Source organism: Gymnogyps californianus, chromosome 4, assembly GCF_018139145.2.
Source record: "Gymnogyps californianus isolate 813 chromosome 4, ASM1813914v2, whole genome shotgun sequence".
NCBI classification, from domain to species: domain Eukaryota; kingdom Metazoa; phylum Chordata; class Aves; order Accipitriformes; family Cathartidae; genus Gymnogyps; species Gymnogyps californianus.
The window spans coordinates 42,112,766-42,140,519 of NC_059474.1; the positions used below are offsets into that span (position 1 = coordinate 42,112,766).

Here is a 27,754-nt window from a genome sequence, read left to right on the forward strand (position 1 = left end):
AACAACTCCAGATTTAAAAACTCCCAGAATCTCAGATCAGCTTCGATGCCTTTTAACAATTCAGAGACTTATTCGATCCTTGCTTACCTAAACAAAGCTCCCACTTTCTGGTCTCACTGTTAAAGATTTTACAGAAAAGCTGTAATCTTCGAAACTCAAACTCCATGCTAATCCAGCATCTTAAATACATATTTAAGAAATATGAAAGTAATGACACATCAGTATATAACTTCTTAAATACAAACATCTCTCTAAGGAAATACTGAGAGCAGATTCACACACTTAAAGATCACAATTCTGCATGAAACAGGGTTCTCGGGTTCTCAGGTTCTCAGAGTTGAATGGACACGTGGCAACTTGCAGGACTGGAGCTCATTTAGATCTGAATATACTGAAGATTTCTTGGGGTAACTCAACCCCAGAAAAGAGCTGACAAAAAAATGGCATGGTAAAGCTATTATACCAAAATGAGCAGGAGAAACAATTAGAAATCAGTTTTCTTAAACAAGGTATCAGCTTACCTAAAACTGAGGTTTAATAGAATTAGTCTAAGAGAGAACTTATAAACAAAAAATCATATACCATTAATTGGTAGCCAACCCATGGCCTCCTATTGGATAGCTATCTGAAAAATGAATTGCAATGAAAACTTGCTTTCAGACGAGGGATATCTTATGTAAAAAGCTAAAAGACAAAAACTTACACACAAAACATCTCCTTTAAGAAGAGGAATACATTTTGTCATAACTTAGTCATATTTTTCAGTTACTTAATAGATACACTTATACTCAAACATGATAATGGATTTTTTAATTGACTTTTTTTTCCTTCCAACACCAATGAAGTTGTTATCTTTCAAAATAAGAAAGGAACCCTAGTTTTTCTTCCTTCTGCCATTTCCTCCTGTATACATTTACAGCATAACTGCTGTGTCTGTCCATTCATAAATCTCATGGAATTAAAAAGAAAACCCCCAAAACAGCTGCCAGAACCCTTTGTAGGAAAGAAAACTAGGGATTTTGTTCTGGAATTAATTCATTTGGCAGGTAATCAGACTCCCTGAGAGCTCAAAACCATAGTGCTCCTCCACCAAGGAGAATGCTCTTTTACAGAGACTAAAACTTCTTTAGGATACCTTTCATTTAAGGCTCTAAGGAAAAAGAAATAAAAATAATAAAAAATAATAAAAAAACACAGCACCTTAAGGCTGCTGACCACACGAAGAACTATTTAGCGTTATCATAGCTTTTCTTGTCCAAGCCTTGAGATACTATTTTTGTGAAATGCACTGGTTAATTGGGTAAGATGTGGTTAAGAATACAGTTTCAACACTCCAAAAGAAGCTTCTACCACATTTAAATACTAGAAAAAAGGTTTTTCTTCTTTAAGAGAAGTATGATGAAAACCAAAGCAGGCAAATACAAATCAGTGAATTTGCCTGAAAGATACTAGAATATTGCAATCGTTTCCTTCTTAAGGAAATTTATCTTGAGCATTGTTTCAGCCCTTGTAACTATAAGATGATGTAGTCTACCTGAATTAAATGTGCTTACTGTAAAAATGGACGCAAATCTAAATGGGAAGCTGTGCACTCACACAGCCCTGGCCACCACATGCTGTGCCATGGGCACTCTATTTGTCTATGTCATGGACAAGTAAATTTTCCATAAAGTCCAAAAGAAGTTAGGAGTTGCTATTTCCTGAACTCATAAACATAAGTTTACATCCAGAATCGAGTACTTCTTCCCATGAAGGATAACCTACTGCGACAAAACAATGTTCTGAGCACCAGGAAAACAGATTAGTGGAAGTTACAGATCAGAAGGAAAGTTTCCTAACGCTCGTTTGGGGTTTATTGCATTTATGCTCAGTGGAGTAGGCTTAGCAAAGTCACTCTCAGCGGAGGAAGAGAAATGCTTGCTATGATAGAAAAATACAGTTTTTCAAGTGAAGTGGACCTAAGAGTGACCACGTGCTTAGGGACACAGACAAGCATCACAACTATCTTGAAAAGAGCACGTACTACCGCAGGCTGGAAATAAAAACTCTCTTCATCCATTCTAAACTGTTGACAATTATGTTGTGACTTCCCATGAGACAGAACACCTTGGACACAGGAGAAGAAAGATACACTGTTTGAACTTGCTTATGCAATGCTGATGACTACAGAAATTTTCTTGCCACTTTCAGTACGTAGAATGTCAGGCATCATGGATCAATATACTCAGTAAGGAGTAGTGCAAGGAGTCATTTTTAGCACACAGAAAACTAACAGCAGCTGTACAGGATGCAGAACTGCTTAACCATGGCCAAACTGAATAGAGGAACATAGCAAAAGCTCCATCACTTGGATCCTTATATCAAAAAAAAAAAAAAAATCTCTAAAAACAGAATTCAGAAAAGATTTCCTATCACTCAGAAAGGCATGAAAACCAAAAATGTTTGCATATAATCAAGTTTATTCTGCCCATATAGTGATGCTGTTCTAGCAAACTATTTACATTTTAACATAAATAACGTTTCCTCACTTTGCTAATGAAATGAGAAGAACATTAGTTGGATGGTGCTGTTTGCACATTCAAAGCTACAGAAATTTAAACAGTAATCACAATAAGCTAACTGCAACAAATGTTTCCCTTACCAGTAATTCTATTATATGCTACATGGCATAAAATATACATACTATAGTAATCAAAAATTATATCTATAATTTATAGGTGGGAGAAAAATACTGCATGTAAAAATGCTTCTGTGTACCTATTTTTACCTAAGTAAAAGCATTTTTGTCTAAGCTACTTCTCCCACTTTTTTTTTTAAATGTTTTTACACTTAAGAATAGTAATACTTAAACATTTAGTGATTAGTGTTAATAATAATGACTTAAAACTGGTGTTCTACATATGGAAAGAGAATATAGAGCTAATTGGTTTGGTTACGTAATGCAGGATTTTTTTCTCAGAAGTGAAAAAAACAAAGCTATGTTTAATCTAAACTGAAAACCAGGTATCCCCAGCTCCAAGAGACACTAAAAATTGATTCGTTTGCCAAAACTGGTCAAATGACAGTGTCACTATTACATTACTAAGAATATTCTAAAAAACATAATCTCATCTTTTGTTTCAAGAAATATGCTTATATATACAACTGCATGGAAGATCAGCACTTTCCTTTGTCTTTGATAAGCAGCAAATAGCAATCTGATGCCTAACAGGGTGGAAAATTTCTTCTTGGGATATGAATCTCATGCTGGTTTCCAGCCTAAGGTTATTGTTTACTGTAATGTCAAAGATGCACATCTTTCAGAGACACAAGAAAAGACAGTCCTGCTTTTAAGGACAGACGAAAAATTCAGGAACAGCAACAATAAACTGATGCTCCATTAGATAAATATAACCTGAATTCATGGAAGATCTCTGTCCCTATCTATGCGTGGGCAACAAGGATGTTGTTTACAGGCTAAAAAGAAGGACCAAGGGTGACAAGATCAGAGGCAGTCAAAGAAAACAGTGGCAAAGCAAAGATGGAATTCACAGGACACAGTTTTGCACTGGAAAAAACCACACATGTGTAGATATTTATTTACATGTACATCTATAAATTACTATCATGCATGTGCACAGGTAGGTAGATGCTCAGAAAATCTGAAGCACAGCAGATGGGGTCCAATGAACGTATTCAAGCAAAAAATATGATCCCATCAGTGAACAAGAATTTAGAATGTGCATTCTCTGTATTCAAAGAAAAGCAATACTCACCTGAGAAGCCAAAGAGGACTGTGCTTCTGTGATGAATGAATAGACATTCCCCTTCAGCAAAGAATGAGAATTAGAAGAGAATGAAGAGACTGAGTATTTGACTTCACCAGCACTGGGTAAGCACTGAATTGGAAAGAAAGGTGATGAATACATCTAGAAAGAAGCCCAACATGGAGTAATGATAAATACGGGCAGGTGGTATCAAATCAAGGTACAGTCAAATAACAAAGAATAATTAGTCTGAATTATTCTTATCTTTGCAGTATGCAATGCTGAGTAGTGAGCAGCCATTTCAGAAACGTAATTCCAGTAACACAAGCTCCATGGTTGAAGACTGAGATGGGAATGCATGTGCTCTTACATTACCCAAGATATCAGTGTGGAACATAAATTTATAGGAAACAGATCATTGCCGGGACTAAAACCAGGCAGTCTTTTCAGTATGGTACATAGAGGTGAAGATCACCAGAGAAGGAGGAGCAAGATATATTTGATGCCCCTGTACAGATACTGTCTCAGAAATCAATAAACTGAGTCACATAAGCACTTCTACCAACTGAGGACACCTCTACAGGAAAGTCGTGACCAAGGAGATGCATCATACTTGCAAATATAGTAAATTTATCTCCCTATAGTGTGTGCAGACCATACAACAACTGTGCTATTTTGTTAGTGGAATAGCAAACTTTACTATATACCACCTAGGCATTCCAATTTTTAAGACCTATGGGAAGACAGGCTCCTGAGAAAGTGCTTGCTCCTCAGGAAAGCAGAATCTCTACAACCTCTTCTTGTTCAAGGGACTGCAATGATCTGCTCTACTCATTTCAGTAAACATTTGGATAGCAAATCTTGAAAAACAGATATATCCAGAACTAGACTTTACACATCTTCAATTTTGGCAATTGGATCATTGCAGATGAAAAGATAATTAATCAATTAGTTGCTGAGACATATAGACTGTATTTCACAATATAGTGATATGACACTTTGGTGGGTTGACCCTGGCTGGATGCCAGGTGCCCACCAAAGCCGCTCTATCACTCCCCCTTCTCAACTGGACAGGGGAGAAAATAAAATGAAAGGCTCGTAGGTCGAGATAAGGACAGGGAGATCACTCACCAGTTACCATCACAGGTAAAACAGACTCAACTTGGGGGAAAAAATAGTTTAGTTTATTACTAGTTAAATCAGAGCAGGATAATGAGAAATAAAACCAGATCTTAAAACACCTTCCCCCCACCCCTCCCTTCTTCCCAGGCTTAACTTTACTCCCCATTTACTCTACCTTCTCCCCTACAGCGGCGCAGGGGGATGGGGAATGGGGGTTTGGGTCAGTTCATCACACGTTGTTTCTGCCACTCTTTCCTCCTCAGGGGGAGGACTCCTCACACTCTTCCCCTGCTCCAGCGTGGGGTCCCTCCCACGGGAGACAGTCCTCCATGAACTTCTCCAACATGAGTTCTTCCCATGGGCTGCAGTTCTTCACTAACTGCTCCAGCATGGGTCCCTTCCACAGGGTGTAGTCCTTCAGGAACAGACTGCTCCAGCGTGGGTTCCTTCCACGGGGTCACAAGTCCTGCCAGCAAACCTGCTCCAGCGTGGGCTCCTCTCTCCACGGGGCCACAGGTCCTGCCAGGAGCCTGCTCCAGCGCGGGCTTCCCACGGGGTCACAGCGTTCTTTGGGCATCCACCTGCTCCGGTGTGGGGTCCTTCACGGGCTGCAGGTGGATATCTGCTCCACCATGGACCTCCGTGGGCTGCAGGGGGACAGCCTGCCTCACCATGGTCTTCACCACGGGCTGCAGGGGAATCTCTGCTCCGGTGCCTGGAGCACCTCCTCCCCCTCCTTCTTCACTGACCTTGGTGTCTGCGGAGTTGTTTCTCTCACATCTTCTCACTCCTCTCTCTCTGGCTGCAGCTGCAACTCCCCTGTAACTTCTTTTCCCTTTCTTAAATGTGTTATCCCAGAGGCGCTACCACCGTCGCTGATGGGCTCGGCCTTGGCCAGCGGCGGGTCCGTCTTGGAACCCGCTGGCATTGGCTCTATCAGCCATAGGGGAAGCTTCTAGCAGCTTCTCACAGAAGCCACCCCTGTAGCCCCCCTGCTACCAAAACCTTGCCACGCAAACCCAATACAGACACTCTATATGGTAATTGTAAAAGTGAGTAAATAGGACCAGGAGACTGAAATATTTCACTGCTGGGGAAAAAAAGCTTAAGCTCTGTCTTCCATTTCAGAACTTTACCTCCTTTTTAGTGCATCAAAAGTTACTGAATGTCATCTACGCATTTACTGAATCCCACTTTGTTTTTAAAGTCCCTCCAAACTTCTGAGAGACTGACACATGAAAAGATGGAAAAGGAAGCACACATTTAAAACAACCCATCTAACAGGCATAACAATCAGCAACAACACACTACAGTTACAGCAACAGACTTGCTGCTGGTTTCAAGTGTATAAGCCTTCAGCAAGGTCCTTAGTGCTGCAGGCTTATATTATCATTTCTAAAACAGAAGTGCGGATGACACAGTAAGTTTTAAGCATAAAATGAACTGATCTCCTCTGGAGGTAGAGTACATGGTATTGATCTTACCATTCCTGATACAGACAGCAAGCTGTGATTGCTAAAAAGCACTGTTGTTCTTAAATGGTCTTGAGGGGACTAAGAAAGCAGATGCAGGGTGACAGAAATTAGAAGGGATTGAGAGCTGTGGGTATATTTTGAGGTAGCTGGCTCAATAATTAGAAAACAATTTTGAACAGCATTCCCTGATTCTTGCCTCGTTCACTTGCTTCTAACAGGCAAAAGCATGCAATTACCTAGATACCCATTAGAAAATTTAAACTCTTAAACTATGCATCACCAAACAGTCTGTTTCCACTGGCTATCAAAAATCTGCTGTGTTTAAATGTGAAAACAGATTATTTCCCCCAGCAGCCAGCTGTGGGCTAGAAAGGTCAGTGGACTTTTTGCTGTCATGCGATTATACATAATAAAGGTTTGGTAATCCAAAATGGACGCTAAGCATCAGCTGCTTTTGCTGGAGCCTCACAGATGTAACTCATTAGTTGTGGGTAAGCCATTCTGCACTAGAAGAGAATTCAGCTAACTCAGCCGATGACGTATTATGGTGTTAAACTGTGCTAGAATAAACAAAAAATAAAATAAAATTCATCACTAGATGTAACAAAATACACAAACCAAAAACTACTCAACACCCTGGTATCATTTTTACACATGTAGTCTAGAGCAGAGTAACGTTGAGCCAAAGAACATAGTATTTAATTGAGCATGCATCAGGCTACCCAAGGGTAATGTGGTGGGTTGACCCTGGCTGATGCCAGGTGCCCACCAAAGCCACTCTATCACTCCCCTTCTCAACTGGACAGGGGAGAGAAAATATAATGAAAGGCTCATGGGTTGAGATAAGGACAGGGAGATCACTTCACCAATTACTGTCATGGGCAAAACAGACTCGACAGGGGGAAAAAAAAAAAAAAATTATTACCAGTCAAATCAGAGCAGGATAATGAGAAATAAAACCAAATCTTAAAAAAAAAAACCTTCCCCCCACTCCTCCCTTCTTCCCAGGCTTAACTTTACTCCCCATTTTCTCTACCTCCTCCCCTACAGCGGCACAGGGGGATGGGGAATGGGGGTTTGGGTCAGTTCATCACACGTTGTTTCTGCCACTCTTTCCTCCTCAGGGAGGAGGACTCTCACACTCTTCCCCTGCTCCAGTGTGGGGTCCCTCCCACGGGAGACAGTCCTTCACGAACTTCTCCAACATGAGTCCTTCCCACGGGCTGCAGTTCTTCACAAACTGCTCCAGCGTGGGTCCCTTCCACAGGGTGCAGTCCTTCAGGAACAGACTGCTCCAGCGTGGGTTCCTTCCACGGGGTCACAAGTCCTGCCAGCAAACCCGCTTCAGCGTGGGCTCCTCTCTCCACGGGTCCACAGGTCCTGCAAGGAGCCTGCTCCAGCGCGGGCTTCCCACGGGGTCACAGCCTCCTTCGGGCACATCCACCTGCTCTGGCGTGGGGTCCTCCATGGCTGCAGGTGGATATCTGCTCCACCATGGACCTCCATGGGCTGCAGGGGGACAGCCTGCTCACCATGGTCTTCACCATGGGCTGCAGGGGAATCTCTGCTCTGGCGCCTGGAGCACCTCCTCCCCCTCCTTCTTCACTGACCTTGGTGTCTACAGAGTTGTTCCTCTCACACATTCTCACTCCTCTCTCCAGCTGCAATTGCTGCTGCCCAGTAACTTCTTCCCCGTCTTGAATACGTTATCCCAGAGGTGCTACCACCGTCGCTGATGGGCTCGGCCTTGGCCAGCGGCGGGTCCGTCTTGGAACCCGCTGGCATTGACTTTATGGACATAGGGGAAGCTTCTAGCAGCTTCTCACAGAAGCCACCCCTGTAGCCCCCCTGCTACCAAAACCTTGCCATGCAAACCCAATACAGGTAAGGATAACTTGTTTCTCTTGCATGCCCCACACTTCAGTCCTTTTATCGGGAGGGAGAGAGAGGGAAGTTTTGTGTTGTTTTTGGAGGAAGAAATCTAGCATGCATTGGATCATAGACATAAGTAAATTTCTGCATACCAAAAAGACATGAAAAAATAAAAGCAAATACTTGTTTGCTGTTCTTTTAGCAGTAAAAAAAAGCTATTTAAGACACAGCACCTTATGTTCAGCAGATTCCCACTCCTTAAGCTCTCTAAAAAATCATTGATGCCCAATACACTCAAGAGTTTTGGAAAATTTACAGAACCTGTTATTTTTTTACTGATAGTATAGAGATGAGAAAATAGCAAATTCAGCTGCCTGCTTTAGTCATAACTTCATATTCCTAATACCTCAAGAGAACATAATTTTTAGGAGGAAGGCATTATTTGATTTTTCAGCTCATTGATTTGTCTCATTCAAAACTTCCAAAGATTCTTACCAGTTTTTATTCACAAAAGGCATTACCAAAAAAGATTCAGTGTTATTGATGTATGACAAGCCAGCAGATAAACTCATTCTCAATACACAATAGATTATCCAAATACCAACATTCATCAGACCTCTTGAAAGACATGATCTCAGTTTTAAAAACCTTCAAAGAAAACATCATCATATAGATCTTCTAACAGTCAGGTGGTAGATGAAGTTAAATCATATTGTAGAGAATTGCAAATGTAAGACCTAAATTTAGATTTTCCTTTTCTTTACAAGCTTACCTGAAGATATTTTTCACTTAAATCTTTATAGGAATGTATGAGTATTCTCAGCTTGCAAACTAAATACAAGTGTATGCATAAACATGGCAGGCAACATAACACCCTATTTGTGCTTTGCATTTAAATTAAAACACAACGATTAAAACTTGCATTTTGGGGGAATAAAGTTTATGCAATCAGAGGGCACGACCTTTAATGTTGGTACAGCATGTTATATGTTTAGAACTGCACAATAAATGTTACTTCTATTTACCTCTTTACAGTATCTTAGCACCATGTTGTTTACTGTACACTATTTTCACAAAAAGAACCCCCCAAGATGAGTGTATCATATAAGTATGTATTTAGAAGCCTATCCAAGGGCAGGATACAGTGATTGAATGTATTTACGAGGAAAGATTAAATCATCAGAAAAGTCAGTAAGAGTGCTTATGTGCTTAAAATCAAACAAGTTTATACAGTGTGGTGGCCTGAGGTCTTAAGGCACAGACACTAAGTGAACAATTCTCACAGATTATGTCACTAACATTGATTTACAACATTGTCCTCCTCTTGACTACCACAATCATAATTCACCAAAAACAATAGAAGAAAACTATCTAAATGGTAATTACTTTTCACAGATTGAAGGCAACTCAAAGAACAGAGATGAAATCCCTCATCTCTCAAGTGTTTAGATCCCCATATTAGAAGTGCTCTGAACTTCATCTAGATCACCACAGAAATCCGCTGTCTAGATGAGACAGCTGGGTTTTAACTGGAGAAGCACAAAATGACATGATGATGCACAGAAGTAACAACATTGCTAATTTTATAGATGACCATTGGTTTTCTGTATTACAGGGACCTTTCAGACAGGGAAGGAGCAAATACTTTACACCTTCCTTTCTCTATACCTGGAGGTTTATGAACCACAAATCAGCTTCTGGCTGGGTCAGACAATTTTTGGACTGTTTCAACACATGCCTCTTACGAAGTACTCCCTCAGCGCACTGGCTAGAAGTGCTTGGTGATACCACTTTTCAGGCTTAACCTCCTGCGCTCCTTCAACACCTCAGAACACCCCTTCAGAAACAATCAACCAACTTCATGGCCTGCTCTGAAGCAGTTTCATTCAACTTGATGCAAGAATGACTAACTGACATTTTATAAAGTTGTAGTCTATAAAGTGATTTTTTTGTATTCTTAGGTTTGACAGAACTATTAATAAAGTCCCGTTGCACAGATGAGCTGTACCAAAGGAAAACCCTGAGGATTATCAAGGTCTCAAATCCAATCTGGTAGATTTTGCCTCAAAACCTTCCCCAAAAGCAATGACCCATGTAGTAAGGGAAATTTATAAGTTTCGGATATAGCTCTTATTTTGCCAACAGCTAGGGTGAGATGATACTTAACAATCATGTTTTGGATACTAGCCTTGGTAATCAAGCTCTAAATGCCCAGGCAGGAAGGTCCAGATATAGATACACATATATACTTTTCCTCTCTCCGTTTCACATTTTTTATTTTTATTTAGTTACAAGTAGATGAGCACTATACCAGAAGGCACCCTTTATTACTTTCTACCTTTTCTCCTCAGGGAGCCAACCTATTGGGGAGACATCTTCCCACATCCTCCCTTTCTCCACCAGCTTAATTACAATAGCATTGGAGGAGTCTGTAAATTTTGAATATCCTTAGGATGTTGAACTCAGCATGGTCCTATTGCTAGGAACCAGCATGTTCCTGAATGTGATTCAGATCTTGTTTAGGGTTAAACAACTATTTAAAAATACCACCCAGAGATCAGCTCCCACAACTGCAGCTAATGAAACCCTGGTGACAGGCACTGCAGCTACTCAAACCCCAGCGACAAGCACTGCGGCTATTCAAACTCTGGAGACAGGTACTGCAGCTACTCTAACCCCAGCGACAAGCACTGCAGCTACTCAAACCCCAGCGACAAGCACTGTGGCTACTCAAACCCCAGCGACAAGCACTGTGGCTACTCAAACTCTGGAGACAGGTACTGCAGCTACTCTAACCCCAGCGACAAGCACTGCAGCTACTCAAACTCTGGAGACAGGTACTGCAGCTACTCTAACCCCAGCGACAAGCACTGCAGCTACTCAAACCCCAGCGACAAGCACTGCGGCTACTCAAACCCCAGCGACAAGCACTGTGGCTACTCAAACCCCAGCGACAAGCACTGTGGCTACTCAAACTCTGGAGACAGGTACTGCAGCTACTCTAACCCCAGCGACAAGCACTGCAGCTACTCAAACCCCAGTGACAAGCACTGTGGCTACTCAAACCCCAGTGACAAGCACTGTGGCTACTCAAACCCTGGCGACAAGCACCGTGGCTACTCAAACCCTGGCAACAGGCACTGCAGCTACTCTAATTCCTGCAACAAGCACTGCAGCTACTCAAACCACAACAACAGGCGCTGCGCCTACTCCAGTCCCTACAACTGTGGCTACTCAAACCCCAGCGATAAGCACTGTAGCTACTCAGACCCCAGCGACAGGCACTGTGGCTACTCAAACCTTGGCGATGGGTGATGTAGCTGAACTAGAGAATCAACTGGTGCCAGTACCAATCGCCCCTATACAGAAGAAGAAATATACAAAAAAATCAGTTCGCTTAGCAAAGGATGAAGGTGAACCAGGGTCATCATGAGAACAGGAGGAAGAGGCAGAACTGGAGATAAGCACCCGATCCCTATCCCCGAGTGAGCTGTGAGATATGCAAAAAGACTTCAGCCGTCATCCAGGCGAGTACATTATCACCTGGCTGCTCCGATGCTGGGATAACGGGGCCAGTACCTTGGAATTAGAGGGTAAGGAAGCCAAGCAGTTGGGATCCCTTTCTAGAGAAGGAGGCATTGACAAGGCAATTGGAAAAAAAACTACAGGCGACTTCTATCGGGCATGAGGGAAAGGTACCCCTTCAAGGAAGACGTTGTATGTCAACTAGGTAAGTGGACCACCATGGAGAGGTATCCAGTACCTGAGGGAATTAGCCAGTCGGGAGATGGTTTATTATGACCCAGACAATGTGCAGTTACCCACAGATCCGGATGAAGTCCAATGCACATGACCCATGTGGCGGAAGTTTGTACGAACCGCACCATCGTCATATGCCAATGCATTGGCAGTAATGGACTGGAAAGATGAAGAGGGACCAACAGTAGATGAATTGGCTCCCTGACTCCGGCAATACAAAGCCGGAGCCTGAATAACACATCTTTGAGATTCTTTACCTCTCTTTTACAGCTGATCAAGGGTTAGATGCACCTGAAAGCCCTACAATCCATCTATATAACCCTAAGGGGCAAATTTTGACTTTTGCTGTGATTTTGACCATCAAGATTTTGCCACTTCACCTGATGGTTAAGAGCCACAAGATTGTGCAAAGGCTTGAACAATATCATTAAGAAAGATAAATAGTGTGATAACGTTTGGCAGGCACATTTGGAGCTGCACACACCTGGTAATGACCTTTAAAAGGTCTTTCAATGCCTCTGAAAACATGTGTATCAAGGAAGAAAGGCCATTGATTTACTCTAACTTTGCTGGATGACAGGAAATATTCTAACATTCTGGTTCTGCTACTCACATATTCATTTCAAACACTTGATAATGTGCTCAATATTTAGGTATCAAAAATGGCACAAAAATACTTCAGTCTTGGTGCTTTATTTTTTTTCCTTTTTAATAATAATGTTTGCAGTTGTTCTGTAAAAGGTATCACCTAGGGACGCAGAACTGGGAAATGACTGTATATCATATAAAAAAAGTTTCTCTAGGAAGATTATGAATCATCCTTCCAAGCATAATGCATTTGAGTCAGTTTTCATATATACAAGAGTTATCAACAATATAGATTTTCATGCCAAAAATCTCCAAAAACTGAATAATAAGCTTTGTGATCTTGATGCTTGTAATATTATGCAAATGGTATATCCATTTACTTTATTAATAAAACATCATTGTATTACATAGAGACACATTTTGCACTTCTGTTTTTGAGCTATTTTTAAATTAGGTTAGATTTGACAAGGGACTATTTGTGGTAATGTGGTAATTAAGATTTGAACAGATGTCAGCATTAATAAGGGACTCAAAAGAGGCGTAGGGAGATAAATGTACTCTTTTAGCTGCGCTGGCACACCAGGCATCATTGAGAGGAGAAGACAGCATGGCTTCAGCAGTTCTTTTTTCAGGAGAGCTTCTGGAAAACTGTCCAGTAACTCAAGTTTTCTGACATTATTCAGCCATTTTGCATGATCTTTCAGACTGTCTTATTCTTAAAATAAATTACTGTTCTGTCAATATTTATGACATTATAGAATTTCATTGATACCTTATAATTGCATAACTCTTTTATAACAGAAATTATTATCTTTTGTGCTGTTGATCATCACTTTAAAAAATATTCTATACCTAGATTTTCTTATTCTCTCTGTTACTATAGGTTGCATAAGTACTTAATGCTGTGAGCAACAACTGTCAGAAATTACGAGCTAAATTCACAGACAGGTCCAAGTCCTGGCCAAGAGTTTTAAATTCAGTTCAAAGAAATCAGTATTTACATTATGTGTACTAAACTGGAATAAGCAGTACATAAATTCACCATTAGCTAACAAACATGAACAAAAATGAGTTGATTACTTCATTTGCAGTCACTCATTTAACCTGTATCTACACTGGTAAATAAAACTGGTCAGACACCGTTCTCTGCCCCCGAAACCAACTGATACATCATCTGCCAAACTCTCCAAGCCCTCAGATCAGTGCAGCCACTTCCAAACAAATTTCTGAGTGGTGACCAGCCATCCCCAAGTCCTGAATTTTGTTGATGCACTGTTTAAGAGAGTGGTAGCTGGCATAAGCAACACCATGTTCTTTACATTGCTCACTCTATAGCAGTATGGTGAACTGGGTGCTAGCACTCTGAGCCACACCTTGGCCCTATTTCTTTACTTATAAGTCAGCAAATCCCTCTGTCTATTGGATGAAATAATGTACATGTCTTCCCTGTCTCACATCATAAATGAATGAAATTTTTACTAAATTCTTAATTGGTTTCTCCATTGCTGATCTTTTTCCCAAGGTCACTTCAATACAGTTTGGATTGAGTCAAAGAAACAGTGTAAGAAGCTCTCCTGATAAGGAAGGTTGTTTGTTTGTTTTCTAAAAATCTCTTTCAGAGAAAACACTACCTTGTTCTCTTTTTGTTCCATTTCTCATGACACATTTCACAGTCAAATTCCTCTAGTACCATATTAAGAATCTCTTTAAATTAGAATATTTTCATGTCTCATTACAAACTCAGAAAGAAGAAGATCCATGAATTTGACCCATAAGCGTTTATGCAAATATATTTCAACCTATCAAGCATTCATTATACTTCTAAAATAGAAAAATAACAGATTAACATACAATAACAAATTGCCTCATTGCCATGCAAAAACTGGCATGTGTCTAAGAAACAACCTCTCTGCAAACTAAAACAATTTATACTTTTGACCCCATGATCATTTATACTCAGAATATATGTCAAGAAGTGTGCTATTAAGAGGCTTGGGCCGTTTAAACTAGTTGTTGGAACTCGTTCCTGTATTATGCAGAAATTATGGTATGCCGATTAGATTACAGGCACTATTAAGTAGAGCTTCATGACTCTATGCGATTTCTGAAAATAGAAAGCAAGTTGAAATAATATTCACTGAGAATATTAAAAAAGTCTTTAAAAGAACAAAAATTTGTAGAAAAAAAGTAATTTCACCCAGCACTTCAAATTATTATTGAGCACTAGTTAAAAAATATTACTTCTCAATGAAGATGAGAACTGGTTCTCACACACTTTTTTTTTTTTTTTTTAATGGGCAATAAAGTATCAGTTAACGTAAAGCAAGCATGTTAAGAATGTGACAAATTTCAGAAATACTGCAATCTGCCTAAAAATACTCCAGACTACCGAGTAGCTGAAACATGACCAGACTGTTCTGGACCAAAACACTCAGAAAGATACATCCTGGCATTATGTCTCAAAATAACTCTTGCAAAAATTATCAGAATGTGCCAGCCGAGTGTGCTGACATTTTCTAATCTTATAAGCAACCTAAGACCCTATGAGAAAAGAGGAGACACTGGGCAAAAACTTTATGAAAGAGCTGAAAAAAACCTATTCTGGAGTAATAGTATACAAAACAGGCAAAGCCTAAAACTGTCTGGAAAATGACACAAAAATACAATCTACATTACGTTCCTTTGCAACAGTTTACTACCACTAGTGCTTGCATAATGTGTATGAAGATGTTGACAGAAACCCCACTGCACTATGGGCAATGCTATGGCCATATAATGCAAAGTACTATGAGAAATATTCCTGAGAAAGAAAAGCAAATAGTACTAAAAATCTAACTCCACAAAAAAAACCAAAACCAAAACCAAAAACCAAATGACCCAAAAAACAGGTCATGGATTGCAAGCCACACAAACTGCAGCAAGTGATACAAGTCTAGGCAGTGCCTAAACTTGGAAGAAGTTGTAAAAAACGGCAATATGTTACTCACTTCACAAGTTTTTGCAAGGATCAAAAACTGAATGTGAAAACACAGCAAACCAAGTGCAGTGTTGCCAAAAAGGATAAGAAAAGTAACTTCAGTTCAATGAAGTTCTTCATAGGAGGACTGGACAAATATTGCAACAGAAAATTATCAGTTTATCAGTGTGAATGGATATGAGGAGTTTATTTGTTTCAGGTTTGACAGTGACACAGAGTCCCATGTGTGCTAGAAGCAGCAATATTAGCAGTGAGTGAATAGCCATGAGCAAGCTAAAGTGTTAAGAACCGATAATAATAGTGATTTTAATCTTACTAATGTAGCATTAATTTGAAACAAAAGATACATTAAAAAAATGGAAAAAGGCAAGATTTGTAAGAGAAAGGAAAAGTCATTACTGGGCTGAAACCCATGTAATTTCTGTCATCAAGGTGCTGAACACAACAGAGGGAGAATGAGAAGCTTTTTTTCTATTTTCTATTTTATTTTTATAGCTATAAATTAAGATGCCAGTAATTGCTACCAAGTGCTAAAAATAAGGCACTGTCGCAATCCAATATCATGGCTGTAAATGGCAGAGGTGTCATAGACATGCAGTTCTCACCCACGCGGACATATACCATGAAGAAGTAGGAAACAATTCTCTAGTTCCTTAAACAGGCAGAGAAAGAAATCAACAAACTGGCTGTTTTTCAACTAATCTCCCTCAGATTAGCAACAGCCATAAGACCTCAAGGAAAACTACTAGACTAACTGGCACTCACCAACAGGAGCTAATGTTTAGGGGAGTCCTGAAAGTTCATCCAGTGTTGCAGGCACCAGTGTTTCAAACTAAGGGTTTGAAAAGTCTTTGACACACAAATATTGGTCTTTATTAATTATAAATCTATTTAACTGGGAAAAGAAGACAGAGAGGACTGTTTCTGCCAGGAATGTGGAAGCTTATTGCACATAACACAGACCGGTTCATCTGCTTCAGATGCTGGACTTCTGCTTTTGGCTTTGAGTAATTACTGAGCATGGTAAAAAGCAGGAAAACACTTAGACTGAACAACAGATCAGAATTAACCAAGTAACAATTACTTTGGATTATTCTGTCACATCAAGAAGAGAAAATATTTTTTAAAGTTATTATTACTGCTAAACAGTAGTTCAGCAAAAACAGGTGAAAATCCAGTATCGCAGCACATTTGGGTTCAGTCTTAGGGTCTGCAAGATATTCACTTTGAAGCCTAGGTCTCCAGTCCTGATAGAATAATGAAATAATTTCAAAGCAAAATTTTAAGTTGTTCTAAATTTTTGCAACTGAAATTAGTTGTCCTAGTTACAGAGGACCAAAAGCTCAAATATTCAACAGGAAAAAGAGCCCTGAATACTTCAAAATAAAAATACCCCCTCACACACAATCTATATGTTGGTTTTTTCCTTATTTACAGCTGCGATCTCGAGTATCACACATTGCTATGCCAAACCATGAAACTAGTTCACCTGTTGACACTCAGCACAGCATTCTCTATTGGGGTCATTTAGATAAACTAGCAGCTCATTATCAAATTGAAATACACCTTACACAAAAGATTATACTGCTAAATTTTGACAACACTGGAAAGAATAACTGGCAAATCTGTGTGTAGTTCTGTAGTGAGTGCTGCAATACATTTACAGTTTTTTCCCAACCATTTCCAATGGATTGTTGCTCACACTCTTAAGAGTTTCTGGACTCTCAACACATTATTGCTATAACATCTGTTTCCTCAGCGTTCATTTCACTGCCCTTTTGCTAGGTTATTATTCTACCAATCACTCCATTTGCAGCAAGGCAAAGAACTGTTTTAGGTAATTCTTGTTTCTCTGGCCTCCACTATACACAGACAACCTATCTCACGTAGCAAAGGTGATATTTATATGCATTTATATCTTTTTATTCTCTTTCACTCTCACAGTTCAATTCAGGCAGCAGGATTTCCATCTTGTACCATTTGGGCTGGCAAAAACTGCAAGCACACTGTACCCCATGCTAATCCTCTTGTCCTGCTTCCTCCATGTGTTTTACTCTGTCACATTATTTTATTTACTGTTAATTATTAGTAGCAAGAGTACCGATCTCCCTTCTGCTCTTCTTCCAAGCCTTCTCAAGTATCAAATATTAGGAATAGTATTGTAGCTTCTTTTGAAGAGGGAAAAAAAGACCAAAGCAAAAGCCCTACTACTTCTGCATTAGCATTTAAAGCACATGTAGTTAAAATGTCAAGACACTCTGTAATGTCAAGGTATTCCTAGTGCAGAACTTCATTTCTCATATGGTATTACATTAGCCAGAGACACAAACCTACTTTCTGGATTATCCAAGATATGCACCAAAAAACCCCCACCACCCAACCCAACAAACAAACCAACAAACCCAACCAACCCCACCACCACCACCATAATCATGAGAATTACTACCCCTTCGAGGTCTTGAAACATGAATAAAATAACTTAAAAATCATAATTAAAAAAACATTTTTAATAAATATTATTTAAAAAAAAATTAAAAATAAAAGGGAGAAAAAAGCAGCATTTGACCCAATATACCCTATCTCATACAATGAGCAACAAAAAGCAGAAAGCTCTGAAGACCTGAGTACGCTGCACAGAAGTTAATTAAGTTAAAGGGTTTCCAGCTGGTCATGATTTATACATTTGATATAGTTTGCTGAGTCTCATATAACATTTGTTGAAGTAAGCCAAAAAGTGAAAGTTACGAAGACAGCAAATACTCTTAGCAGTGAAAAACGCTGAACTAGAACAATAGCACTAAAAAGAGTTTGTGATTTTAATTACGTGACATGACTTTGCTTATAAAAAATCAGAAATTCAGTGTCTATGTGACATTTCCACAGACTGAGCTTTAACAACTCTATATACCATGGCTCCAGATATTCCAGAATGAGCAATATTGCTATGAATTAAAAGATTAAAGATGATTCTCACAAATTCTGGCAAACACAGAAAATTTCTCTACTTTGCTCTTTCACGTGTAAGGCACAGTGCTTCACCCTCTCTCTTGCTATAGCCACCTGAATGAGTTAGGAAGCCTGCCTTAATCTGCTATCCAGCTTATGGCACAGAGTCTGTCTATATTTTTGGCTGAATGTGGTCCTAAGTGATTAAGATATCAGACCATCTGTATGTAAAACACTCTCTCACAAACACATCACATAGGAAAAATATTTTTTTCTGATTTACATACTCATGGTATTTAGAACAATAATTTAAAAGATACATTTCCAAACATATCCATTAAATGGTCTTTTCTGTGAAGCTGTCCTTAGCAGTAGAACACCAGATAAAGAAGAGATGCAGTGAAACAAGAAATGTACCTGCTTTACATTATATGCATATCTGCTGCTAAAGAATAGTAATGAACTACAGAAATTGTAAGCTTAGAGTTATGGCCTTAGTCACACCGGTTTACAGCTTCTATTTACCCATCAAAGCAAAAATACAGCACGGAGACAGGAGAGAACTATGCTGAGCACCTCAGATGGAGAGAGATGAAAAGATTTTAGAAAAATGATTGTATTGCTATTTACTAACAAAGACGATACATAGAAAATGTTTTCTCGTTACAGGATGATGACAATCTACAGTTTTCAATTATTCACAGCGTTACTTTAATGTCAGTGAGAAGAAGATATTAATGTTTGATTAGGTTAAAGGATTTTATTCCTGCTGACAAATCTAACTATGAGCCTGACAATTCCTTATTTATATTCTGTTAAAGCATTTGCTTTTTTAAAAGAGCATTTCTTTACCATTCACACTGTTTTATATCCTGTGTTGCGGCTGTAGGGTTTTGTTGTAATGACTGGTTATAATCGCTGGCCTTTTACACCCAATAATATAATCATATAGCCCCAACTGAGTTCACATATTATTTTAACAACGTGGCATCAGGACCATGGAGGACACTTGAATAGTCACACAGAGAACGTACATGATATATATTTTTGCAGATCTGCTCTGAGAGCCTATTTGTCCTCGTTAAACTATTGGAGATTGGAATGATTGTATCGGTATTGGCGTAATTCATGGGAGACACTGATGGAATAAGAGACCTCACGGCAGCATTTATCCAGAATTGTCAAGTCATAATGTTGGTTCTTGGTCTTACTAGGCAAATACATGGCCAGCAGACAGAAACCTCTACAAAAAGGACATGCAGTACCATCTCTATTAATCATTACCCCATGTATATTTTATGTAGCACCATAAAACAATTGATTATATACCTTCTAAACAAAATCACTAACTTAAAGGACTCATAAGGGTAAATTTCATCCACCAGAAAAGCACTTCAGGTGACATTCCATGTAATGGTGTATAGTAAGTATTGGCTTGAAGAAAGTTGTATTTCACAAATATATTCGGATTCTTAAAAGTCATTTAGTATGGAAAGAATAGGCTGGTATTATTGCCTACTTGAATTCCCAAAATGCTTTCACAGTTTTCCAAAATGTCTTAAAGGAACTTGTCATGGAATAAGATCAAAAGCATTCTTGTGGAAGATTACGTATTAAAGATGGAAAACCAAAGAGAAGAACCTATGGTCATTTCCACAATAAGCAGTATTTACAAGTTCTACAAGATCTGTCTTGAGCTCTGTATTTTGCAGTATGTTCAACAAATTATATGGAAGAGGGAATGAATAATGTTATATCAAAGTTTAACGATGATCTGAAATTATTCAGAATAATGAGAAGTAAAGCTAAATGGAAAAGAGGTGCAAGTTGATAAAATGAGAAACAAAATTGAGTGTTAATTTTTATGATAAGTTGTAAATTTGTTATTATGTCTTAGGGAAAAACAGAAATTGGAATCTCTTTTCAGTAGCAACCAAACGGGTAACAAAACTTCTCGAATTATTATAAAGGAATAGAGAATAAATTATTAGGCCACTCACTATATAACACTATGGTAGTTGAGCACCTTGAGTGTTGCACAATGTTCACCCTGTTTCAAAAAAATATGACTAAACTAAAATTAAGCTACAAACCTTGTACAAAGAAAGGCAACAAAGGTGATCAAAGGCATGAAAAGCTTTCAAGAACAGCTCCAAGACTCTTCAGCTTAGTGGGCTATAGAAATCATGGATGGTATAAAGAAGTTGAATAAGGAAACATTACTTACTGTTTCTCATAATGCAAGCTGTAAGGGAGCACCCTTAAAAGTAATAGGAAAAAAAAACACCCAACAAAATACTTTCTCAGACATCATAGGAACTGTGAAATCCATTATATTTTATAGATTCAAAGTGTTTCTAGAAATCTCAGCAGAAGGACCATTGAACAGACACTTATCAATTAACATTACAGTTAAAGGACTTCTCAGTAAAGAAGGTGAAGACTATTTCCTTTTTGCCCCTGAGCTAAAGACGAGGATGGTGCCTGTTCTTAAAAAGTTTATTTTGGAGGAAGGATTCCTAAGAAGGCCCTGTTCCAACATGTGCCATACATCAAAGGCAGTTTATATTCCAACCAGCCAATGTAGGATGCTGTGGAAGCCAGATATATTAAAGGGTTATTAAAGATTGGATAGTGGTAAAAATTGATTCGAAGGCAGAAATCTTACATTTTGTAGAAACGTCTATTTTTCCAAATATTCTAAAAAACAAAAGGAAAGCTTTCAAGTTACAGAAGGTAACTCTAGGGCTAAAAATTCCCTGCAGATGCAACATTGCCACACAAGAAATTTGACTATACCTTCTACTTTTAAGTGTTTCTACTAGATTTCTTTTTTCAATGAAAAATGAACAATTTCTCATAAAAATTTCTCCTACTTTTAATATGGGTATCTTAATGTTTAGAGGATAAAAGATGATCCACATAAAGCAGTGAAGTCAGTAGAAGTGAATGCAGAGAAACCTCAACATTAATTTAGAAAGAGAAAAGTTAATTCTTTACCAATGTCATGGTTTAACCCCAGTCAGCAATGAAGGACCACACAGCCGTTTCCCCCTCCCCCTCCCAGTGGGGTGGGGAGGAGGAAAGGGAAAAAAATAATAAAACTCGTGGGCTGAGATAAGAACAGTTTAATAAATAAAGTAAAATATAATACTAACAATGGTAATAATGAAATATAATAATAAAAATAGTAATGAAAAGGAATATAACAAAAAAAAGGAGGGGGGGGGGGGGGGGGGAGGAAAAAAACCCAGTGATGCACAATGCAATTGCTCACCACCCGCTGACCGATGCCCAGTTAGTTCCCGAGCCGTGATTTGCGCCTCCTGGCCAACTCCCCCCTGTTTATATGCTGACCATGATGTTCTATGGTATAGAATATCCCTTTGGCTAGTTCAGGTCAGCTGCCCCGGCTATGCTCCCTCCCAGCTTCTTGCACACCTGCTTGCTGGCAGAGCACGGGAAACTGAAAAGTCCTTGGCTTAAGATAAGCGCTACTTAGCAACAACTAAAACATCAGGGTGTTATCAACATTATTCTCACACTAAATCCAAAACCCAGCACTGTACCAGCTACTAAAAAGAAAGTTAACTCTGTCCCAGCCGAAACCTGGACAACCAAAAAAAAAAAATCCCATAAATAAAGTTAATTTATCCCTTCATGTTAACAATGCTTCACTTTTAGGAGGAAAAAAACCCAACATATTTATCACTACATTTTGTAAATAAGAAGTCAACTGTAAATCATCAATGTCATCTTGTATGGCACGTTTTACTTAGGATCATAACTGAATAACTGCTGCTCTGCTGCCATTCAGAGTTTGCCAAAACTGCACAGAAAAAAATTACTTGGGCTTAAGTCTTAAAGAAATTATGAAACCCCTGAAAATTTCTATCTCCAAACCGAACATTGCTTTGACAAGTGATTAATTCAAGCTACCAATTAACCAATACTGTTTGACAATATTTTGAAATAGTGGTAGATTTTAACCATAATGTGGTGGGTTGACCCTGGCTGGATGCCAGGTGCCCACCAAAGCCGCTCTATCACTCCCCCTCCACAACTGGACAGGGGAGAGAAAATAAAACGAAAGGCTCGTGGGCTGAGATAAGGACAGGGAGATCACTCACCAATTACCGTCACGGGCAAAACAGACTCGACTCGAGGGAAAAAATTAATTTAATTTATGACCAGTCAAATCAGAGCAGGATAATGAGAAATAAAACCAAATCTTAAAAACACCTTCCCCCCACTCCTCCCTTCTTCCCGGGCTTAACTTTACTCCCGAACTTTTGACCTCCTGCCCCCCCCCCCCCCCCCCCCCCCCCGCGAGCGGCACAGCAGTATGGGGAATGGGGGTTGCGGTCAGTTCATCACACGTTGTTTCTGCTGCTCCTTCCTCCTCAGGGGGAGGACTCCTCACACTCTTCCCCTGCTCCAGTGCGGGTCCCTCCCATGGGAGACAGTCCTCCACGAACTTCTCCAACAAGAGTCCTTCCCACGGGCTGCAGTTCTTCACTAACTGCTCCAGCATGGGTCCCTTCCACGGGGTGCAGTCCTTCAGGAACAGACTGCTCCAGCGTGGGTCCCCCACGGGGTCACAAGTCCTGCCAGCAAACCTGCTTCAGTGTGGGCTCCTCTCTCCACGGGGCCACAGGTCCTGCCAGGAGCCTGCTCCAGCGGGGGCTTCCCATGGGGTCACAGCCTCCTTCGGGCATCCACCTGCTCCGGCGTGGGGTCCTCCACGGGCTGCAGGTGGATATCTGCTCCACCATGGACCTCCATGGGCTGCAAGGGGACAGCCTGCCTCACCATGGTCTTCCCCACGGGCTGCAGGGGAATCTCTGCTCCGGCGCCTGGAGCACCTCCTCCCCCTCCTTCTTCCCTGACCTTGGTGTCTGCAGTTGTTTCTCTCACATATTCTCACTCCACTCTCTCTCACTGCAACTGCTCCTCCCCTGTAACGTCTTTTCCCTTTCTTAAATATGTCATCCCAGAGGCGCTACCACCGTCCCTGATGGGCTCGGCCTTGGCCAGCAGCGGGTCCGTTCTGGAGCCGGCTGGCATTGACTTTGTCGGACATGGGGGAAGCTTCTAGCAGCTTCTCACAGAAGCCACCCCTGTAGCCCCCCTGCTACCAAAACCTTGCCACGCAAACCCAATACACATAACAACAATGGCATTAAATAAGCTGAGTCTGGAGAAGAAAATTTTGACCTACAGCCTTGCATATTTCCGTTAGTAAAAGAAATTTGCAAACTGCAGCCTCTACAGCAGGACTTGACACTGATGTGGGGACATCTGCTCCACTGCATCTCTGCCAACCAAACACAATAGCAAAAAAGCATTTAGAGCTGTTTTATTTGTAAAAGAAAAAGGAAAACTATTAGTTTTCTGTAAAGACTTTCAAATACATCCAGGAAATCAGTCCATTCTTAATTATATCTATTCTGTCAACTAAAACATAGAGTAAAAATATCCTTAGAATTGGCAGAGTATTCCTCATTTTGCAATACTAGTGCGCAAGTGTACAGTATCTAAATGATTTAGGATATATGACATACAGTTATAGGATTTACAAAGGTCTGTAAGATAACATGAACAAAACTTGAAATCTTGACTCAGAGATCACAATCTAATTTATTTTTGAAAGGACAGTGATAATTTGCTTTATCTATGTTCTCTTCATTATATATTTTTAAAGACATGACACTGTAGATCTCAAAAAGCTTTCCCTATAATATAAATAATGGTAATATAAAATACATATATATATGACTTCTGTCTATGACATGCAAATGATATTAAATCAGAGTGCGCTAATCTTTGAAGAAAACACTTTTCTGTAAGAAATGACTTTCAGATATCCAAGTCCACAGAAGAAGTAAAAAAATCACTTACAGAATTAATCTTCCAAGCAAATCTTAACTTCATGAAACTCTTTGCCCTCTCACAAGAGTGAACAGAGAACTCCAAGGATCTATCATGCCTATAACCCAAAGACTTCAGGGGCTCTGAGCACCCCTGGCTCCTAAGATCTAAGGACTAACCTTACATTACAGGCCTGGGTTCCTATCTCCTTTATCACCTGGCACAGTGACCAATTTAGCAAAGGGTGTAAGCAAACCCTCAATTTTATTTAAGCACAAAATTATTCCTAAATCTGTATTTGAAAATAAGGAGGTGCTTGGATAGCCCACTGAACCTGGGATAGCATCAAGTGCCATTGAAGTGGCAGACTTCATCTGAAAAGCAAGCATTCACACTAACTCAGGCACTTGGGGAAGGATCATCTCTTTGCACAGCAGTTCTGGCACTAGCAGCAACTCAAAAAAACCCAAGCAAAACCTTCAAAGTGAAAAGCAGTTTACAGAGAAGTCAAACCAGTTTCTTCTGCAAGCGTGGAAGAGAAGAACATTGCTGCTCCAGAGACACATTTTGAAATTAGTTATGCTCACAAATTGGGTAACTGCTCCCTAGATGCAAAGGAACGTGTGCACACACACACACACACACACGTGTGCACATGCATGCTTCAGATCGTTGCCCTTACTACCTCGAGTAAGTACATTTAGAAATTGAGCATGTTTTAAAAAACATGCATTCTGAAATGAATAGTCTCATGCATTCTTTCTTGCAAATGAAAAACTCATGCATTCTGAATGAATATTCTCAGCAAATTTAAATGAATGAGCATCTTTTAAAACTATTTTCTTCAAAAAAAAAAATTGTGTATGTTTCTGAACTTATTAAAGAGTCTAACCATTGCTAGATATACCATATATTTTCTGACCTCAGTCATAATTTTTCAATACTTCAATATGAAGCCACTGGCATATACAAATTACTATATATGCTACTTATTTTAGTTTCAAATTGAAGAAATCCGTAACGTCAGAACAAATACAAAGACTTTATGCAAAATTTTTATTTCATAAGACATGTACCACAGGCTGACTCAAAGCAACATTTACTTTTCTGTTTATGTCTCCTACTGGTTCAAAAGAAATAAACAAAATATCTTTCCCATTTACCGTCACTTTCACAGGAAATTATATTTTATTTTTAACCTTACTTTCCTTGTAATGCCTTCACAAACCAGATGAGAAAAAGGAAATACTCCTTTATTATTTCTTCCCCATGGAGAGACTTCTCTCCCCAGCGTCGCAAAAAAAACCAGCAAATGAACACAAAACTAAACAAAGAAAACCCAACAACTGCCCCCCCCCCCCCCCCCCCCAACCACATACACACACAAAAAACCCCAGTGGTACTTAAAAGTGGATACAAATGACAAGGCTCAAGTCTGGCTACATAGTTTCAGAGAGATTTCAGAGAAGTTGGTTTTTAATTGTTCACTAGATTTCTGCATTTGTACTGGCCATGTCTATATCAAAACCTCTACAAACACTAAGAATGGCTGGAGCATTGGTTTTGATTTAGTATAAAAGGAACTGTATCATAATCCTGTTGAGTTGTGTTGTAGTAACAGCCACCACCAATAAAAATAAAAAATCATAAGTTTCACTTGGACCTTTCTCTGCCGTACAAAAGAACTGAGTTGTATCTTGACATTGAAATACAAACCTTCTGGGAGACAGTAGGAAGCTGGCTGGTGAAAGCTCTACCTCCTCCAGTAGCAACAGTGTCGGTGGTACTCTGCCATCAGCTGGGAGAGACTGGTACCCACAAAAAGAGAGGAGGAGGGAAAAGAGGAGTAGTATTTTTATCATTTCTGGAGACCTTTCCATGGCGTAAGTGGTAAGAAAGCTGCTGCAACCCAAATGGCACTACTTTTAAGAGCTAAGCCTTCATCATGAAGAGAGGGATGTATCTTATGGCGTTTGGTTCATCAGAAAGAACCAGACCTTAGATACCCAACCAGCAGCCACAGAAGCAAACAAGGGTCAAGAATGAAAGTCAACAGGAATCAGATGAGGAAACCTGATTTGCAGCCACAAATTCATGCTAACAATGAAAAATATCCTTATTTGTCATTTGGAAATGGGATCCTGGGGTGTGGGTGTGCGGAATAAGGGAAACTGATTTCATTTGCCCTCATAAACAACATTGAAATATTTACAAGAAGGCATTTTCAGTTATTCAGTAGCTAGGTACACAGGCTCCTCTGCAGTTTTAGGCACTTGGAGATAATATTTTTCTTAGTCATTGGTAAGAGTATGCCTGCAATATAGCCTTTGTTCTGTTAATGATAACTGAATTTCTACACACGTCACATGAAAAAGGCAGCACTCTTGAGATGATTTACTAATGTGAGAATAAAACTGTCAGACTGAAGTCAATAAAATTTTTTAAAGAGTATTCACACTTCATATCCAGTGATTTCATGAGACACGGTGTGCAGCAGTCACTAATGCTTAGGTAATCAATACAGAATTATGAGACTGGTATCTTTCTTTTATGGATATCTTTGTAATCAGTTCCCTGGCATTCTACCCAGTGCTCTGCACAATGCTTTAGAGGAAAGTCTCTTTACAGAGTGATTAAAGGAAAATACACCTACCTGCCCATATTTATGCAACTCTGGAAAATTGTTCTTGTGGAGAATTACCAGACTGCACAGGGGAAAACCATGTAAAATAAAATGTCACATCTTTGATGTTCACAACAGGGAATACAGGGATTAGTGACCAGCTCACTACTTTTTCGAAAGTTGTGCAAGGTTTTTCTTTTAATTTGACAAATTTATGCAAAAAAGTTGGTGTAGCTTATATACAGGTTGAAATCTGCACATATTGTGGTTTATAACAATGTTTACAAGATTCTTCACTTTAATGTTTGTAGAGTGTGCAGATGGCACTGTATTTTGGAGGTTACTTGTTCCTAAATCACTTTCTAAAGTATATGTAAGACATTTATGAATACACACACTTACACTTTCTTTTAACTCCAAGTTGCAACTTGTTAACATAGCTCAGCATCACATAGGAGTCTTGTTCCTTTCTTTATCTTGTCTGCCAGATGAGATCACACCCAAGATGAAAGTAGATTTTGTTACTACGTAGGGACTTAAAGTTGCTGTAATGACTCTGCTTCACCTTGTATAACCTGTTTTGCAATAAAGAACTAATGCTAGTGATAAAAAGACACTGTCATCTGTGATTTGAAAACCAGAATACTACAAGGTCTTAGGGAAAAGAAAAAAGAATAATAATTTGGATCCTCAAAGGTTATGGTCTTTGTCAAATGCATAGCATTTCACCAGGTATAACAATAAATTTAAAGCTTGATTTTCTTTTTCCAATAAA

General features: G+C 39.5%; 1 protein-coding gene across 2 annotated transcripts in view; it reads right to left on the minus strand.

Annotated features, from left to right (window-relative positions):
* Positions 1 to 27,754, minus strand: part of GALNTL6 (polypeptide N-acetylgalactosaminyltransferase like 6) — a 491,552-nt gene that overhangs the window by 398,495 nt on the left and 65,303 nt on the right. The window contains exons 2-4 of one of the 2 annotated variants that reach the window (XM_050896088.1): positions 22,728 to 22,747; positions 8,071 to 8,121; positions 1,362 to 1,382 (exon numbers count right to left, since the gene is read on the minus strand). The exons of the other annotated variant lie outside the window; for it this stretch is intronic. Of the exons in view, the coding sequence (XP_050752045.1) occupies positions 1,362 to 1,382; positions 8,071 to 8,121; positions 22,728 to 22,747 (92 nt within the window). The remainder of the gene's footprint in view (positions 1 to 1,361; positions 1,383 to 8,070; positions 8,122 to 22,727; positions 22,748 to 27,754) is intronic. 2 annotated transcript variants of the gene reach the window in all.